Source organism: Equus caballus, chromosome 22, assembly GCF_041296265.1.
Source record: "Equus caballus isolate H_3958 breed thoroughbred chromosome 22, TB-T2T, whole genome shotgun sequence".
NCBI classification, from domain to species: domain Eukaryota; kingdom Metazoa; phylum Chordata; class Mammalia; order Perissodactyla; family Equidae; genus Equus; species Equus caballus.
In genome coordinates this window covers 20,830,544-20,848,469 of record NC_091705.1, presented here as the reverse complement: position 1 = coordinate 20,848,469, position 17,926 = coordinate 20,830,544, and the positions used below count along the sequence as shown (strand labels likewise).

The 17,926-nt window shown below is 54.4% G+C and overlaps 1 protein-coding gene across 4 annotated transcripts in view; it reads left to right on the top strand.

Annotated features, from left to right (window-relative positions):
• Window positions 1–15,331, top strand: part of EBF4 (EBF family member 4) — a 64,857-nt gene extending 49,526 nt beyond the window's left edge. For 2 of the 4 annotated variants that reach the window (XR_011431031.1, XR_011431033.1), the window contains 11 exons: window positions 5,795–5,876; window positions 6,669–6,786; window positions 6,888–7,021; window positions 7,113–7,239; window positions 8,788–8,876; window positions 9,010–9,075; window positions 9,177–9,354; window positions 9,446–9,634; window positions 12,799–12,983; window positions 14,242–14,317; window positions 14,538–15,331. Coding sequence is in view for 1 of the 4 variants with exons in the window: in XM_023626225.2 (XP_023481993.2) it covers window positions 5,795–5,876; window positions 6,669–6,786; window positions 6,888–7,021; window positions 7,113–7,239; window positions 8,788–8,876; window positions 9,010–9,075; window positions 9,177–9,354; window positions 9,446–9,634; window positions 12,786–12,983; window positions 14,242–14,312 (1,252 nt within the window). In the remaining 3 variants the exon portion in view is untranslated. Of the gene's footprint in view, window positions 1–5,794; window positions 5,877–6,668; window positions 6,787–6,887; window positions 7,022–7,112; window positions 7,240–8,787; window positions 8,877–9,009; window positions 9,076–9,176; window positions 9,355–9,445; window positions 9,635–9,940; window positions 12,984–14,241; window positions 14,318–14,537 lie in introns of all 4 variants that reach the window. The other 2 variants (XR_011431032.1, XM_023626225.2) reach the window with 2 other exon arrangements.
• Window positions 15,332–17,926: the final 2,595 nt, after the last annotated feature.

Sequence of the window (17,926 nt, the reverse complement as noted above, 5' to 3'; positions counted from 1 at the left end):
CTGCTGCAGCGCCACCCTCAGGGCTGGGGCGGGGCTGCACTCTGAGAACCCCACTTCTAGGGCCTTTCCCATGACTCTTGTCAGTATCAGTGATTCATGAAGTCCTGAGTTCGTATCCCGACTTTGGCATTTACTGTGACTTTGCAGTTTATTCTCGCTCATCCTCGGTTTTCTCATCTGTAAGGTGGGAATGATTGCAGACCTACACCCCCTCAGGATTATGAGAGGCTTAAACAAGGTAATTCAAGTGACGTTCTGCAGAGTTCCAGGCACTTTCTTGATAGATTGTGCTTGATAGATTAGACCCAGATCACTTTTTAAATTTTTTTGCATAGTTTTGCATTTTATCTGTAACCCTTGCTTATATTTATGGTGTTTTCTTCCAGTCATTCTAACAGCAACTCCTGCACTTGACCCTTGTCTTTCTATGAGGCCCAGATGAGGAGACCATGCCCCTAAAGAGCTTCATGACCACAGTGGGGATGACGCTGGGCACAGGTCCTTCTCCAATCCAGGGGGCATCCTAAAATGCTCACCCTCCTTGGGGGTCTCAGGTCAGCCGGGGCTATGGGCTTGGCCTCCTCTTGCATTCCCCAGGCTCCCTTCCAGCCCCATAGGGCAACAGAGGTTGGGGTGCTGCTCACAATCCCCTATCCCCCTACGCTCCCTACTCTCCCACCTCTCTGTCCGCAACCCCACCCTCTGCTCATCCAGGCTTGGTGGAGAGTGCTTCCCTGGTGACAAGCAGGACTTCACAGACCCTCAACAAAGTACACATCCCTTCTTACTTCAGGACCCTGTGGGGTGTCCCAGGTCCCAGAATCTTGCCCTCACTTACTGAGACCCTGCCCAGGCTCTCTTCTTTCCAGGAGAGTCCAGTGCCTCAGTTTCCACATCCACATGTATATTTGTCTCTCTCCGGCTCCCTTCCCATCAGCTTCTCTGACCCTCCCCAGTTCTCAGCCCTACCCCTGGCCTCCCCGCAGACATGGCCTGGAGGACCTGCTGCCCCTCCTTCCTCTTCCCTGACTCCATTCTCATCCTTTCCCAACTGCTCTGGGTGGAACAGAGTGTCACCCCATGGGTTCCAGCCTACAGACAAGTCTCCTGGGCTGTCCTCACATTATTCCCCCAACCCCGGCCCTGCAGCCTGGCAGCTGTGGATGCTGTGTCTGCCCCTCAGTGGTGGGAAAGCCAGGCCCAGCGCCCTGCCCTGAGGCTGAGGAGTAGCCAGGCACTGCTGGGACAGGGGAGAGTTTGGGCCCTGTTTCCTGTTCCCCTAGAGCAGAATGGAAGTCCCCCAACTCCAGGCCCTGTGATGCAGCGTTCGTGACACTAGCCTTGGAGGCAGGATCCTTTGGGTGCCAGGCACCCTTGTTAAAGAATAATGTTCAAAATGTTAGAAACATAATTCTCATACATATTGTTACTGAGCATGTGTTGAAGTTTTCTATGACTTATTGATGAGAGAACTAGCAGGATGACATAGCTGGTTCAAAGAAGGCTAAGAGGAACTGACATATACTATATACATATATATATATGGAGGAGCGGGGAGGGGAGAGGGAAATTATTTACGTTTCCCCAAAAAACACATTTGCAGCTTTCTGCAAATTAACACTTAACTTTACAGAGTCTGGGCCCCAATCAATAGCAAATACAGTCAAAGTTACTTCCTCCTAGAGAATCAGATAACTCATAAGTGGCTTTGTTAACCTAGCACTCTAGAGCAGCATTGTCAATATAAATATAATGCTAGCCACGTATGTGATTTAAAATTGTCTAGTAGCTACGTTTTAAAAAACAAAAAGCAACTGGTAAAATTAATTGTGACAATATACTTTAACCCAATATGTCCAAAATATTATCATTTCAGCATGTAATCAATACCAAAAAATTACTAATGGGATATTTTGACATTCTTTTTTTCTAACTAGGTCTTTGAAATCCAATGTATATTTCACACTTCCAGCACATACTCAGTTCAGACTAACTTCATTTCTGGTGCTCAGTTCCAAGCAGGGCTAGTGGCTACCATATCAGATAGTGCAGCTCTGGAGCAGTGGTTCTCAAACCTTAGGGTGTGCCAGAATCACCTGGAGAGCTTATGACAACACAGATGTCTGGGCCCCAGCCCGAGAGTTTCCAATTCAGGGGGTCTGAGCTGGGGCCTGAGATTCTGAATTTCTAGTAAGTTCTCAGATGATGCTGATGCTGCTGGTCTGGGCACCACTCTTTGAAACTACCATTCCACGAGGACTTTGAAAGCACTCGCAGGCATCCTTATGCCTGTTTTCACGCTGTGGATAATTGTTCTCAGTAGCCCTGAGGCTCTGGGGGGTGGGGTGCAGCGATAGCAGCAGGCTCTCTGGAGAGTGTTTGCATTGGTTTGGCCTCTGGCTGAGTGGGCTGCGGGCTGTGAGCAGCTCACGCACTACCAAGTGGCAGTGGGAGAGATTTCAGCAGCTCTACCACTGATGGCATGAATGTGTGGCTCTGACCAAGAGTTCAGAGGGAAGGGAAAAGGGGACTGACCCTCAACACCCCCACAGAGGGCCCACGCCTTGGCTGCTTCTCACTCAAAACCACTCTGCCAACCAGGCTCAAAAACTGAGATGTTCCGGGGCAGATCTGCATAGATGGAGGTCCCGGCAGGACCCTCGGGCTCTCAGGGAGGGATGGTCCCCAAGCCTAGAGTTGGCCAGAAAGACTGGACAGACAGGAAATGGTAACTGCTGTAGACCCAAAGGACAAATGCAACCTGTAACTTATTTCTTCAAATAAGTTATACTGGAAAGGGGAAAGGTGGGAAAACCTACTGAGCAAGGGCTATAGAAGGGCCAGAGGGGGCTCCCCCATGGGGAGCCAGGACCCTGCAGGAAACAGCAGCCTGAGGCCTTGGGAGGTCAGAAGTAAAGGATGTCCTAGAGGCAGCACTGGAAGGCATCTCAGCAGCCATGAATCACTGCTGCTCTCCTGGTTCACAGATGAGGATGGATACCAGAGATGCAGGATCTACCCCGGGTCTCACAGCGAGTCTGTGCCTGGGCCGGAGCCTACATCTCCGGCCCCATCCCAGGAACCCTTCCTCTGGATCCCGTAGGTTTAGGAGCAGGGTTGGGTGCAATGGGCACGTGTGTGGATGTAAGGGAAGTACGTGTCATCTTTGAGACACTCCTATGCTTGGTGCATCATCAGTGATATCCAAGAATTAGCATTAATGCCCTTTAGGACAGGGACTGTGTCCTATCTTGGTGTTTTGCCCTCCTCCTTCCAGCACCTTGTAAAGGACTGAGCACATGAATATGGAATTTAAATGAACTTGTCTGCACTATGTGTGATTATGATGTCTACACTCTATGTCACATAAATGTGGGACATGCAGGAGGTGACTACTGTGGACATAGGGGTGTCTACACCATGGGTGTCTTATAGGGGTTTAGGGAATCATACTATGGCATATAATGTGAGGCGAATGGAGTGTCTACACTGCGCAGGTGTACTATTTGGGAGCATTTGCTGTGTCTACACCTTGGGGTGACCTATAGGGGTATATAGGGCGTCTCTACTATGGTGACTACTGTTTGGGGCATATAAGCTGTCTGCACTGCGGGGCATAGGGGGGTATGGAGTGTGTACATGGTGGGCGTGCATTGTTTGAGGTCATAGAAGGTGTATGTCTGCACCTCAGAGTGCTCTGCGGGGTTGTGTAGAAGGTCTACACTACAGGAAAGTATTCTGGGGAGTGTCCACTGTGGATGGAAAGGCATGCGGATGTAACGTCTCTATGGAAAGAGAACCGAAAGGGGCTCCCAGAGGGGATCCTCTTGTGTGGGGGAATATGACAGATGCTGAAGGGCCAGCAGGGGGACAGAGGCAGGGCCCGTGGGGAGGTGCATCTCCAGGAAAGTGACTGGTGGCTGCACCAGTCACCAATGGGGGACTGCCCCCTGGGACAACTCTGTCCCAGGTGTCCCAACACTTGAGGACCTCCTCTTTAGGGATTAGCTTTCAGAGCCTGTAACAAATCTTCCTCTGAATGTGAATTTCATGTTTGTAGACTGGAGGCAACTCTGATGAGTTCCATGGATGTTCAAATTTGAGGTTCAAAACCAGAGGGCAAGGGGCTAGGCCCATGGCCAAGTTAAGTTTGCGTGCTCCACTTCGGTGGCCCATGGGTTCTCCAGTTCGGATCCTGGGCGCGGACATGGCACCACTCATCAAGCCATGCTGGAGTGGCATCCCACATGCCACAACTAGAAGGACCCACAGCTATGTACCAGGGGGCTTTGGGAGAAAAAGGAAAAATAAAATCTAAAAAAAAAAAAAAGACAGAGGGCAGTGGTAAAACAAAGAAGCTGGCTGGAGAAACTCACAGTGTGGCCCAGAAGGCTGTGCCACAGGCCAGGAACCCCGCACACTTTAGCCAAGCACCTTACAGTTTATAAAGCGCATCTCCCCAGATACTCATAGAGTCCTGTAGGGGCTAAGGCAGATATTGATAGTATCCTGAGTTCACTAAGGGTACAAAACCAGAGCATTGTCCAGGGTTATCTTACTGGTGCATGGCAGGACCGAGGCCCCACCATCCCAACCAGCTGCCTGGAAGGACTGGAGGACCAAGGGCTCATGTGTTTGTCTAAAAAGCAACCTCATCACTGCATATACTGTGCCTTTTCCTGATTCCTGTATGTGAAAAGGAAGATCTTCACTGTGTATCTGTACAGCGTGTCTGAAGGTACCTGTGTGTCTGTGATGGGCATCCACTCTGTGTAATTAGGTTTGTACTCTGTGTGTAATGGACATAGAAGGCGTGGAGATCTGTTTCCAGGGGGACGTGCTGGGGCAGGGCATCTGCTATGTGTGAGAGAGATCTGCTGCGTCTAAGGGGGATCTGCTATGTGCGAGGCGGATTTGTTGTGGGGGGATCTGCTTGCTATATGTGATGACTATACAGTATTTGCAACAACCGTCTTTTGGGTGATCATATACAACGTAAAATGGTGTATTCATATATATAATCTATGTGTTCCATATTCTTTCAGTGCATATACTATGTAGGATAGTTACACACTCCACGTGAGGGATACACACTTTGTGTGCATAGTGTGCCATGTGTGCGTGCTGAGTACAGGCTGTATATGGAGCACATATTGCATACACTCCTGTGAAGGGTATACCCTGAGTGTGGGTTACACGCTATGTGTTATGGCTATGTTTTGTGAATAATAGAATGTAAGGCATATGCAGTGTATATAATGGACATACAGTTTATGGCGAGTATGCATTGTGTGGGTGATGAGTATACTCTGGGGGAGGGATATGCCATGGGATATGGATGCACTCTATGTGTGATGGGCATATACTATGACAAATATGCATGGTGTGGGATGTTTACAGGAAAATGTGAGTGCCTGCTATATATGGAGTATACATTGGGTGATGGGTATAGCTCATGAGTAATCAGTATACATACTACATTTAATGGACATACCTTTTATGATGAGTATATTTGTGTGAATGTGATGAGCATACACTTTGTGGGACAAATAAGCACTGTGTGATCTGTACACCATGGGGACATATTCTGCGTAGTGAAGGAGTCCTTGGGACCGGTCTCCTCGGTGTGTACACCCTGTGTATATGCAGCTTATGATGGGAATATGGGGTGTGAACCTGTGTGTGAGCAGGCAGAGGGGAGTCACCTGCAGGAGGGAGCATGGCAGGAAGCAGTTGGATCTTCATCTGTTTCCAGAACCCCAGACCCTTGAGCCCACCGACCACACTGTTTCAGGTTCTTCCTCAAGTTCTTCCTCAAATGCAACCAGAACTGCCTAAAGAATGCAGGGAATCCCCGAGACATGCGCCGCTTCCAGGTGGGTCTGGGGGGATAGTTCCCCCTGCAAACCCATCCTTTCCAGATAGTGGGGGAGGGGGAGGCTGTGGCCCTGCCATGCTGGGAAAGGCCCCAGGGCAGACCTCTGCCCAGCCCTGTGCTTCAGGGCCTGGCGCCTGCTGGGGGTGGGGCAGCTCCATCTCAACTGATGCTGGCTGCCAAGGGAGGCTTCATTAGAGTCCCACTTAAGGAGATGCTAATTGTGACATTTTTACATGATTAACGACCCAGCTAATTTGCATAGCGTGAAGCAGAGAGCAGCTGCCCTTAGCACATCCCCAACCTGTACACCCCTCCCAGTGAAGAGCTGGGGGGAGCAGGCAGCCCCAATTTCCTCCCAAGGGTGGGGGCTCCCACTGATAGGTTCTCTAGCTAATGCTGCCCCCCAAACCAAAACTCTCATTCCCAAATGCCTAAGACCCATCCCTGCCTTGGAGCCCCAAGGATACAGCCTGGGGGGCTGGAGGGGGGAGTCCAAAAACAGGAGTCACTCTGTCCAAGGAGCCAGAGTTTTTTCCAGGGTTCTTGATTTTTCTAGCTCCTGGGCGTCAGTTCCTCTAGGCAGCTAGAGACTGTGCATCTGTGGGTGTCACCTAATCCAGCTGACCCCTTTCTACCAGCTCAGTCCCTGAGGGCCTGAAGCTCTTCCCAGTGCTAGTGACCCTGAATTCCATCATGTAGCCATCAGCCTCAAGTTGCTGGTGCCCGGCATCAGTCCCCTCTCGCGAACCCCCGAGGGCCCCAACCAGGCTGGCCTCGGCTCTCCCCGCAGGTGGTGGTGTCCACGACGGTGAGCGTGGATGGACACGTGCTGGCCGTGTCTGACAACATGTTTGTGCACAACAACTCCAAGCATGGCCGCAGGGCGCGCCGCCTGGACCCCTCCGAAGGTCAGGACGCCTGGCCCAGCCCGGGCTGCCGCGGGTCCAGCCAACCCCCCAGTTCCCACCTTGGCGCGGGCCCCTGACCTGCCTTCTCTCCTGCCTCCCAGCTGCCACCCCCTGCATCAAGGCCATCAGCCCTGGAGAGGGCTGGACCACAGGGGGCGCCACCGTGATTGTCATCGGCGACAATTTCTTCGACGGGTTGCAGGTCGTGTTTGGGAACGTGCTCGTGTGGAGCGAGGTGGGCCACCCCCGCCAGTCTCCCTCCGGACCTCGCGGCTGGGCCCTCCCCTCGCCCGGTCGAACCGCAGGCCTCCCCTCTCCCCTCACAGCTCATCACGCCCCACGCCATACGGGTGCAGACGCCCCCGCGGCACATTCCTGGGGTGGTAGAGGTGACCCTCTCCTACAAGTCCAAGCAATTTTGCAAGGGAGCCCCGGGCCGCTTTGTCTACACAGGTAAGGAGTTGGGTTGGTGGAAGGAGCCACATCCCGCGAGAGCCCAGGGTCCGAGTTACCAAGTATCTACTGTGTCACCACGCCCCCTAAACAGCTGCATCCCCGCCCATGCCCCAGCCTGTACCCTGTGACTCCTCGTCTCGCAGGACAGTCTTCCCCTGTTTCTTCTCGGTTTCCCTCCCTGGCCTCTAGTTCCCGATCCCCTCCCTGGAGTGGCATGGAATCCCCTCCCTGGCCAGACAATTCTCCCGGCCTTGGGCTTCCTGCCAGGGCGTCTCCCCTGCCCCCATCCCTTCTCAGGGTCTAGAATATCTCCGTGGGAGTGTTTATTTCAAAGATGTCCCCAAATAGGCTCGCTGCTCCCCGAATCTTCCCTGAGTCTGTTGGTTCCCCCAAGCCACCCCAGGCTGCACTGCATGCACATGAACATACCCCCCACCACACACACACGCCCCTTGCAGGAAGCCAAGGTGAGAAGTTAACACAAGACATGAGTGAATGCCATTCTCTGAAGAGCCATTGTAGAATTCTCCCATCCTGGCTCTCTTTGGCCATGGGCCAGGACTCTCTCTGCCTCCACCCTCCTGCCCTGCCCCAGCCCAAGCCTCTCACTTCTCCCCATCCCCGCACCCCACCCAACGGATATACAACAAGCCTTTCCCGGGGCGCTGGACGCTAGGTAGTGACCCTGCTTACTGTCAGGGAGTTCCAGTCTAAAGTGGGGAGGCCAAGCAGTGAACACAGGGTGGGGCAGATGGAGTTGCAGGTGGCGGGGCTGGCAGTCAGAGAAAACCTCCAGGAGGGAGTGTGGGCTAAACTGGCCTAAGGTGGGACAGAGGGATGAATAGGGAGGTAGAGATGGGGAAGGAAAGGCTTCTGGGAGAAGGAATACAAGCACAAAGACCCAGAATAAAGAACATTCACTAAACCTGCAGTTGGAGAAGATAGGGAGTTTGAGGCTGGTGAGTTAGATTGGGCCAGGCTGCAGAAGAGGAGGAGGAGAGTAGAAAAGGAGAGGATGAGGGCTTCTGGAACCTGGTCAGGAGGCCACTGCGGCCCCCTGAGAGCCCTGGATGTGGGCCAGTCCCTTCCTTGGGAAAACATGCTAACCTCCAATGGTCAGAGTCCACCTGAGCTGTGATAAATGGAGATGGTTGAGTTTTTTCTTTTTTACAATAAATAATTTGCTCCTGATAAGACCAAATGCAGACAGAAAATTCTCCCTTCAGCCCTGCCCCTAGGAATATAGAAGCTAATATGTACATACAGTTTCCTTTTTTTCTAATCACAAGTGGGATCTTTTAGTGCATGTGTGTTAATGCCAAGCTCCTGGCCCAGGGCTTGGCTCAGTAAATGAATGAGCAAAGAAAGGAACTGAGGAAACGTCCTAAACCTCGCTGACCCGGGCGCCCTGAGTTTTCCGAGAGGGTTGGGCTGGGCGGGGCAGAAGGGGTCTGCAGCCAGGCTCCTGGCCTGGTTGCTTGAGGGTTTGCCCTGAGTGCCTGGCGCTGGGAGGGGCCTTCCTCCAAACACAGCCCCTCTCCCCAGCCCTGAACGAGCCCACCATTGACTATGGATTCCAGAGGCTACAGAAAGTCATTCCCAGACACCCCGGAGATCCTGAGCGGCTGCCCAAGGTACTCAGAGGGGCGCTGCCGGGCAGGGATGAGGGTGTCCTGTGGCCGAGGTGGGGAGAAGGAGGAGGCTCCCAGCCCCTCCGCCACCGCAGGGGCTGCCCCTCCGTCCCGCTGTCTCCTCCCCTGCCCCCAGGAAGTGCTGTTGAAGCGGGCGGCCGACTTAGCCGAGGCTCTGTACGGAGTGCCCAGCAGTAACCAGGTATGGCGCTTCCGCCCGCCTCCTGGCGCTGCCAGGCCCGGGGCTGTCCCCCTCCCGGCGCCTGCGGCTGCCTCGGCCGTGCCCTGCTCTTGTCTTCGCAGGAGCTCCTCCTGAAGCGCGCGGCGGACGTGGCTGAGGCTCTGTACAGCGCCCCCCGTGCGCCCGCGCCACTCGGACCCCTGGCTCCAAGCCACCCGCACCCCGCCGTCGTGGGCATCAACGCCTTCAGCAGCCCGCTGGCCATCGCTGTCGGGGACGCCACGCCCGGGCCGGAGCCGGGTGCGTCCCGCCGCCCCCTCCCGGCAGTGCCCGGCACCCGGATGGCCCCTTCCCTGCCGGCTCTGGGCCCCTGACTGCCGCTCTCTCGCAGGCTATGCGCGCAGCTGCAGCAGCGCGTCCCCCCGCGGGTTCGCGCCCAGCCCCGGCTCGCAGCAGAGCAGCTACGGCAGCGGCCTCGGAGCCGGCCTCGGCGGCTACGGGGCACCTGGCGTGGCCGGACTCGGCGTGCCCGGGTCCCCTAGCTTCCTCAATGGCTCCACAGCCACCTCACCCTTTGCCAGTGAGTGTCCCCTACCCGCAGAGGGCGGGACCGGGGTCCCGGGAAGCAGAATGGGGCTCAGCCCTGCCCATTCTGAGCTCTTAGGGCGGGCGGGCGCGGGGGCGGGGGTGGCACACATGTTTCTTGAGGGTGGACCCTGGCCTTCCCCTTGGGAGCCAGGCCAGCCCTCTCTGCCTGCAACCTCTCTGCGTTGGGCACCTGTGCCTTAACCCCACCCTCCATTGCACATCCCAGGACCTTAGGGCCACAGCAGTTCTTGCACGTTTAGTTCTTTTTGCTGACTCCAGTGGTACACATCGCTTCTAGTGCTCCCCTCCTCCTGAAACGGGCTTTGATGAGCAGACGTCCAGCTGAAACCTGGCGGACTGCCACCTTTCCATCTCATGCCAGGACTTCGAGAGGAGGCTGGCGCCCCCTGCCGGAAGCCTGAGGGAACTCAGGGCTCGAGAAAAGCGGTCTTTCCCCTGGCCCCGAGCCCCGCCGGAGCCTGAGTCTGAGAGGCAGGGGTCGCGGGAGGGAGATGTGGCCCCCTGCTATCTGGCTGCGCAGAGCGAGCGAATTTTGCGTGGTCAGACAGCTGGATTCAGAGTTTGGATGTCCAAATCAGGAGCTGTCTGACATTCAGCAAGTTACTTTACTTCTTTGAACTTCAGTTTCCTCTCTGAAAATGAGATCAGTATCTCTCTCTCACACACACACACACACACACACCCCTTGCTTAGGGTTGTTCTCAGAACAGAGTGTGCCACTGTGCGTAAAGAGCCCAGGCACAATTCAGAAAGAGTGTATGATTTCATAGTCTCAGCACTGACTGTGGGCACTGTGACCATCTGTCTGGCGTATTGGGGGGGCAGCTCAGAGCTGGGTAGATGAGCAATAGAGATTTTCTGCTTTTGCCATTTTGCACTGCCTTCAAGTCACTCCTTCCAACACCAAGTTCAAGAATGTCCTGTTTCCAGCTCCTTATAGTTTAGCTATTCAGCAGACATCTATAAAACATCTATGGTGTGCCAAGCACTGGGCTCGGGGTTTAACTCCATCCCTGCTCGCCTGCAAGGAGCCTCCCTATCAATTGTAAGAGAGGTTATACCTCAAGTCCTGGGAGACGCTGCTGAGCCAGAGGAATGGGGAAGGCTGCCCAAGGGGGAGCTGGTTGTGGCTTTTCCTGCAGTTCCCTCTCCCCATCCTCTGGCTTATGTTTGCTCTTGCTGAGGACTGAATATCTGGCCCCTGCCCAGCCTTCCTTGGTGCTGTTCCTTCTGACTGCACATGTGAGATTGGCTCTCTTCTCATGGCCTGCGCTCCCTTCTGGGACCCAAAGCCTCGTATGGCAGCGTCCACGCAGACCATGACCCTCTGGTGGCCCAACCAAAACCCCATCTCTCCTGGCCCTTTGCTCACACCAGGCTCCACTGCTCCCACTTCCCTTCACTTCTGGGAAAGTACTTTTACAGCCTCTCTCTGGGTGCCCCTCAGATTTGAAACTGGTGGGGACTGGAATACCAGCCACTCTCCCCACCGCACACAGTGCTGTCGGCAGAGGAACACACTACTCCAGGGGGCAGAACCCAGCCCACCTGGGGTCTTCCCATTTAGCCAGAGGATTGAGAATTCTAGAGCTGCTTAAGCCCCACTTCCAGCATCAGCTAGGGACACCTTGGACACACCTGAAGGTCCATCCCACCTCCTGATATTGTCTTAACCGGTGCTTACCCAGATCCCCATCCATTCTCCATGTGCATGGTACTTTGTGGCACACCTCCAGGGGATGTCATTCTCATTGAGTTTGCCAGGAACTGCGTGGAATGACACCCACAACTGTTCCAGACAGAGAGTCTGGGGCTGTCTGCTTGGACCTCCCTTTAGTCTTCTGCTTTAGCTGCCAGCAGCCGTGGACTGACCCACAGCTCCCAGTACTACCCAAGCTACACTATGTGGCTGTGAGCCCCAGGCCTGAAGAGATATAGTACATTTTCTGGCATCCGTCTCAAGTCATCTATGGAGATCCATGGGGCTGAGAACATTTAGAACAGGGACAGCTGTTGAAGGCATCATTGCATGAGGGGCAGGGGCAGCTCTGATACCAAAGGCAGCCTTCTCAGGCTATTGGTTTCCTCCAGGAGGGTCCCAGCCCCACCCAGTTGCCAGCTACTTGGACAACACTCAAAATCACAGCCTTATGGGTCTTCAGAAGAAAGAGTCAGGGAATTGGGCTCAGATGAGGATGTAGAAAGGGGATCCAGAGATGCCTTGGACAGGCAGGAGCCCCCAGGAGAGGACGCTGCAGGAAGGAGGGGCAGGCCAAGCCTGTTTGCAGGAGGCTCCCTGGCTATTCCCAGGAGAAGAAGCCACAGCCCTGGATGGCTGGGGGCTAGAGAACAGGAAGATCTGAGGATGTCGATCCCTACACCTTCCTTTAAAATGGACCAGCTGGAAGAGGGAGATACAGGAGGCCTCTTGGACCCTGGCTGGAGATGGCAAGGACCTGCATTAAGCTGGAAGAGAACAGAGTGCCTGGGGTGGGGGGTAATTGGTAAGGGAACATATTTGTGGAGGAAGTTAGGGTGCTTGTTGTGTGAGCTGTGATTCTAGACAGAGAAGCCTTATAACAGGAGCTTATGTATACCCCCAAACTTCATCCCTGACCACTTGCCCGAGCTCTGCTATGAACTCTCATCTTTGACTCTAACCTTGGCACCCCAGGGCCTAGAAATGTTTCTTAGCATCTCAGAATCCTGGTGGTTTTCAGTGGGAACTCTAACTTGTTCCTTCTCTTGCTCATCCCTCATCTTTGAGCATACCTCCCAGTCTTCAGTTTTGTTGGATGTTCTGGTTTTGCTTTCATTTTTACCTAGTCTTATCCTGTCACCTCCAGTTCTGAGAAGGGGTCTGCAAAACCCCCAAAAAGGCGAGTGCTGGCCCAAGACCCCAGACGCTTCCAGCTTGTCTCTAGTCCCTGCCCTGTGCTGGTCTCCCCAAAACCCTCACAGCCCCCATTGAGGTCTGAGCCTGGTGCCCAGGTCAGCAGCCCATGTGGGGCCCACTGCCCAGACCAGGGCCCCAACTGAGCTGCTCACTCTGGTGCTGTCTCCCTGTTGTGTCTCCCACCGCCTTCCCTGCTGCACCTGCCCCTCCCCGCCCCGCCCCGGAGTCATGCCCTCTAGCCCCCCGCTGGCCGCTGCCTCCTCCATGTCCCTCCCGGCCGCTGCCCCCACCACCAGTGTCTTCTCCTTCTCGCCTGTCAACATGATCTCCGCTGTCAAACAGAGGAGCGCCTTTGCCCCCGTGCTGCGCCCGCCCAGCTCCCCAACCCAGGCCTGCCCCAGAGCCCACGGAGAGGGGCTTCCAGGTGAGTGAGCGAGGCTGCCCCACTGGGGCGTGGTGGAGCAGCAGGGCTTGAGAGGCCCACTCCCTCCACATCTCACCATACCAGTTGACCAGTTCTCCCTGGAGGCTGCAGAGCAGGGAGCTCTACGGGTGCCCAAGGAGGTCCATCTGGACCTCACTTTCCTGGGCCTCATAGCTTGGGATGGTCACCACTCTGGATGCTATCAACTGGCCACTTGGCCAAGGGGAAGGAGACTCACATCTCAGTTGAAGAAGGTCTGGAAACTACCCCAGGGCCCCACCCCCATCCACCTGAGCCCAGAGCAAACTCGGAGCTGAAGGGACTCCACCCGACACCGGCTGCGTGCCTTTGACCTGTGCCTCCCTGTGTCCACTGGGGGGTAGCACACACCATTGTGAGAGACTGGGTAACTGGATGGAAGGGACTGACCTTCTATATGGTTTAGCCCAGCTTCCCCTCCCCCATTTTACAGATAAAAAATTGAGACCAAGTCCCCCCTCCTGCACCCATTAGTGAAATGGTTGTCGTTTGCCATTTATCAATCTCCTCCAAGTCAACATCCAATTTAACAAAGCCTAGCCCTAACCGGTAGTGTATAGCAAGTCAAAAAAAGTCCCCGAGAGTAACATGACCCTTAGGGTGGGCTTGTTAAACAATAATGCTCTAGGATGATTTAAAGGGTACCCAGTCACTTTTTGCCTTGTTTACAATTTTTGGATAATTTGTCTTAAGATGTCTAGAGCTTAAAATATGAGGGGTGCAGAGGACAGAAGGCCACTGATTTCTCCTTTGAGCACATCATGGGAGGGGGTTAGGCAGGGGCCGGGGGTGATGGAAGTGATGAATTTCGTGGAGATGTGGGAGGAAGACAGGCTGCTGCTGTGTTGGCTCTTTCCTTTTCTGTCCTGGTACTTGGTCATATGCTTCCTTACCTTGAGACAGGCCCTCTGAAGGAGGCAGGGCTGGCAAGAAGAGCCCAGAGTCATCTCTCTCGATTGAGGAAGCTAGGGGAGCCAGGACTCAGGGCTGCACCTCATAGGAGGTCTAGTTAGAGACGTCACCTAACTCTCTGCTGTGCTGGCCCCAGGCCAGGGCTAAGGGTGACCAACTACCTTCAAGGTAGATACCTCTGCCCTCAGAAAGTGCTATACACCCTGCATGCTGTCCCTAGCCCAGAGAGGGACAGGAGATAAGGTCCCCATGCTACACGTGGCTTATGGCTTCTCTCCGTGTGTTATCTCTCCTTGTGTTATTGCAGACCAGCCTTTTGAGGATTCCGACAAGTTCCACTCTCCAGCCCGGGGGCTTCAGAGCCTGGCATACTCCTAATTGTGGTAAGTCTCTGGCTGGGTCTTGCCTCCTACCCCGGCCCTGGATGGGCTCCCTCTCCAAAAGACCTTAGCAGGAATGGGGAGCTGGGGTCCAAGTCTCTTTCTCTAGGTCCAGGCCACATAGCCCATCCTGGTGGCCCAAGCTGAGCAAGTGGAGAGAAGTGGTTTCCTGTCTCCTTGCAGCCAGCCTTCCTTCAGGATCTTCTTTCGTTCCACCCACCAGGTCTGCAGGTGTTGCCCCCACTGAGACCAGACTGTTGGTCCCTCCAGGAATCACACCCACGCCCTGGATGGCAGCACAGACAGATACAGGGCCAGCGCTGCAGACAGACCTCAAACCATGGGCCTGGACGGGGAGAGGCCTTCCTCCCCATGCTCAAGGCCCCTCCCAGCCCCACAGGCTTCTCTCACCTCCCTTTCTTGGGGCTGGTTGGAAGCCCAGCACTGTGCTGATGCTCTTGGCATGAGAGCATCCCGGGGAGGTGCTAGGATGCCAGGCCTCACTCCCTGGGTCGGTTCCTCTGGAAGAGAAATACCTTGTACAGACCAAGGGCATTGGGTGACAGGAGCACAGGATGGGCACTGTGGGAAAGAGGACAACTCAGGGAGAGGTGGCCTGGGAAGGTCCTGTTTGCATCTGGCCAAGCATCCCAACTTACCTCCAGGGCAAGGGGTGGTGGCCAGCAGCCTCCGGAGGCCTGCCCAGGCTCCCATGGAGCTTCCGATGGCTGCTTGACCCTGTAGCTGCCTCACTCCTTTTGAGACCTGCGCACTCATGCTTGCCACATCAGGAATCTCGGTGGGGGCTTTGGACATGGAGGGTGCAGAAGAGGGGGTGCCAGGCCCCAGAATATGGGTCTTCCCCGTAATGGATGTCTCATGGACTGTGGCCCCCACCCACACATGACTCTGGCTGGCCCCATAGAACCATGGAATGGATTCAGCTGCCCCTGACCTCACACTCTGCTCTGCTGAGGTTGGGGAAAACAGAACAATAAACACAGATGCAGGTGGCCACCCAGCCTCTCTTGTCTGCTTCCTTAGCATGGGTCTGCTTTTTTCAGCGGTGCTGTAGCTCTCATGGGGCCCCTCTAAACCATGCCTCTGGGCAGTCTTCTTGCACCCTGGGCTTTTCAACAGCCCCAGAGTTCAACTGAGCAAGTATCCTTTGCTCCATCTCTGCTCTCAGGTACTGTGGTCTGGGTAGGGGCACGCTAGCAGGCCTGAGGACCCAGGACACAGGCTCAGCCCTGAGAACCCTGGCAAGGAGCAGAATCTGGCCACAGAGGACTCAGTCCCCCAGCTGTCTGGCCAGGACCAAGGTGATGGTTGTCAGAAGGACAAGGCTCAGAACCAGAACAGAGCAAACTAAACACTACCCAGATGTTTTGAGCTTCATCCCACTCGGAGGCTGCAGGGCCTCACCTGGGCTGTGTCAGGCAGCTTTTGGCTCACAGGAGAGCCTATTTTGAGTAACGCCACCCCTCCTGCCTCCTCTCTCCTCCCCAGGCCTAGGTACCTTCTGGCTCTCCTGTCTCAGAGATTGGGACGAGGGGTAGTAAAGAGGCAAGGCTCCCAGGCTCATTTACTGCCCCCCCCCCCCCCGCAATGAATCCCAGTTGTCTCCATGAGACATGTTCCCTAGACCCCATAGGCCTAGTTGTCTGACCCTGGAAGCCACTTTTTTGACCCACTGTCCAGAGAGCCCACTGTCCAGCCCCAGGTCTCAGGCCCTCCTCTCTCTCCTGGCAGCACTCCTTGGCTCTGGCCTTTGGAAACCCTGTCCTTTCCTTACCCACTTGCCCACACTCTGCAGCCCTCTGGACAAACACACTTGCCAAGGCAGATGGGCTGGCCCTGTCCATCAGAGGCCTCCACTGCCTTCTCTTGTCTTATTGGCCAGTACCTGGGATTCATCTCACCTAGGACCTGTGACAGGGTTAGTGTCTGGTCATCCTGCCCTATTTTCAGTGCTCACCTGGCCTGTCCCTCAGTTCCTGCTTCCAGCCTGTGTTGCAGAGCCCCAAAGCCTGTGAGCCCATGCCCTGCTGCATTCAGGCTCCGCACAGTTCCCACTGCCCAGGGCCCTCCCAGGGTGGGCACCCGCAGGACTCCACTCTGACTGGACGTGGGTGGTTACTGGATGGTGATCACACTCTGCTTCCTGGGATGGGTCAGGTGCCGTGGTTGATATAAATGAGGTGTGATATCTGTCCTCAGAGACCTCACAACAGTGTGCTCCAGCCACCATGTGGGTCAACACTGCCCTCTCCCTCATCCACAGCAGGCAGAGCTAATCAGTTATGAAGTTTGCTATGGACTGAATTGTGTCCTCCCAAAATTCATACCTTGAAGCCCTAACCTCTCCTCCCCATGGGACTGTATTTGGAGACAGAGCCTTTAAGGAGGTGAAAGGTTAGTAAGATCGTAAGAGTGGGGCTCTAGTCTGATAGAACTGGTGTCCTGTATAAAGAGAAAGAGACTCCAGAGCTCTCCCTCCACCATGTGAGGACACAATGAGAAGGTGGCCGTCTACAAGCCAGGAGAGAGTCCTCACCAGGAACCAAATCAATTCAACTGCCACCTTGACCCGGGACTTGTAATTTCCAGAACTGTGAGAAAATAAATCTCTATTGCTTAAGCCACCCAGTCTATGGTATTTTATTCTGGGAACCCGGGCTGACTAATACAATGTTCTTTCCCACATGTTGTAGTTTTGGTTCCCCTAGAAGCGGAAGCTGAGACAGTCCCTGCCGGAGAACTCTGGGAAACACTTTAGAGCACACCACAGAGTTTTTGCACCCAAGGGACAAAGGATCTAAGATGCTGATCCTCCAGCCCTCATCTCTCATTGCCTGAGGGCTGCTCCCAGGAGATTAACCCTCTAGCACTTCTGGCCTGCCCCTCCCACCTGCAGAGAAAAAACCACCAGTTAGGCTTCTGTTGTACAATGTTGTAAGCAAATTCTAGAATAATGAGTCAAAGGGATATAGGCCAGGCACTGATAGCCTCTGCTATGCCTCAGAGCCACCAGGATCACAGAATCCTTTTCAACACAGCCCCTGATTAGAGCTGTAACTTGAGATGAAAACTATTAACCAAATGTGGTAGATATCACACCAGGCCTTTTTGTAGCCAATAAATCAGTCACAAGTCCGTGTAAGACGAGCCTGCAAGCAATCCTGGGCCTGTGTCTGCGTCTGCGTCTGCAGCACCTCCAACAAAGCAACAAGGGCATCTTCTGGGCCTCACAGACGGATTACTTCCTGGACTGCCCACATTCCTTAGTCTACTCCATTTTCAGTAGCTCCAGCAATCCTAAATCTGAGGATGACATTGAGCCAAGTGACAGAAGCTCAGTCTTGATCTTACATAAACCTGTATAGAGACCCCACTGCCCAATAAATGCTATCAGATAACCAGGTCTTAGTTTAGCAACAGTCCTGAGGCCTCGTACACAAGACAGAATTGATTGATTCCTGGGGCTTGACCCCTACATGTGCTGGACATCCCAGACCAGTGATGGAAATCCTAATCTTGGCTCCAAAGCCTACGTTCATTTTGGTCAGAGTGGTATCATTCACTTGGAATGGAGGTTATCTTAGTATGGAT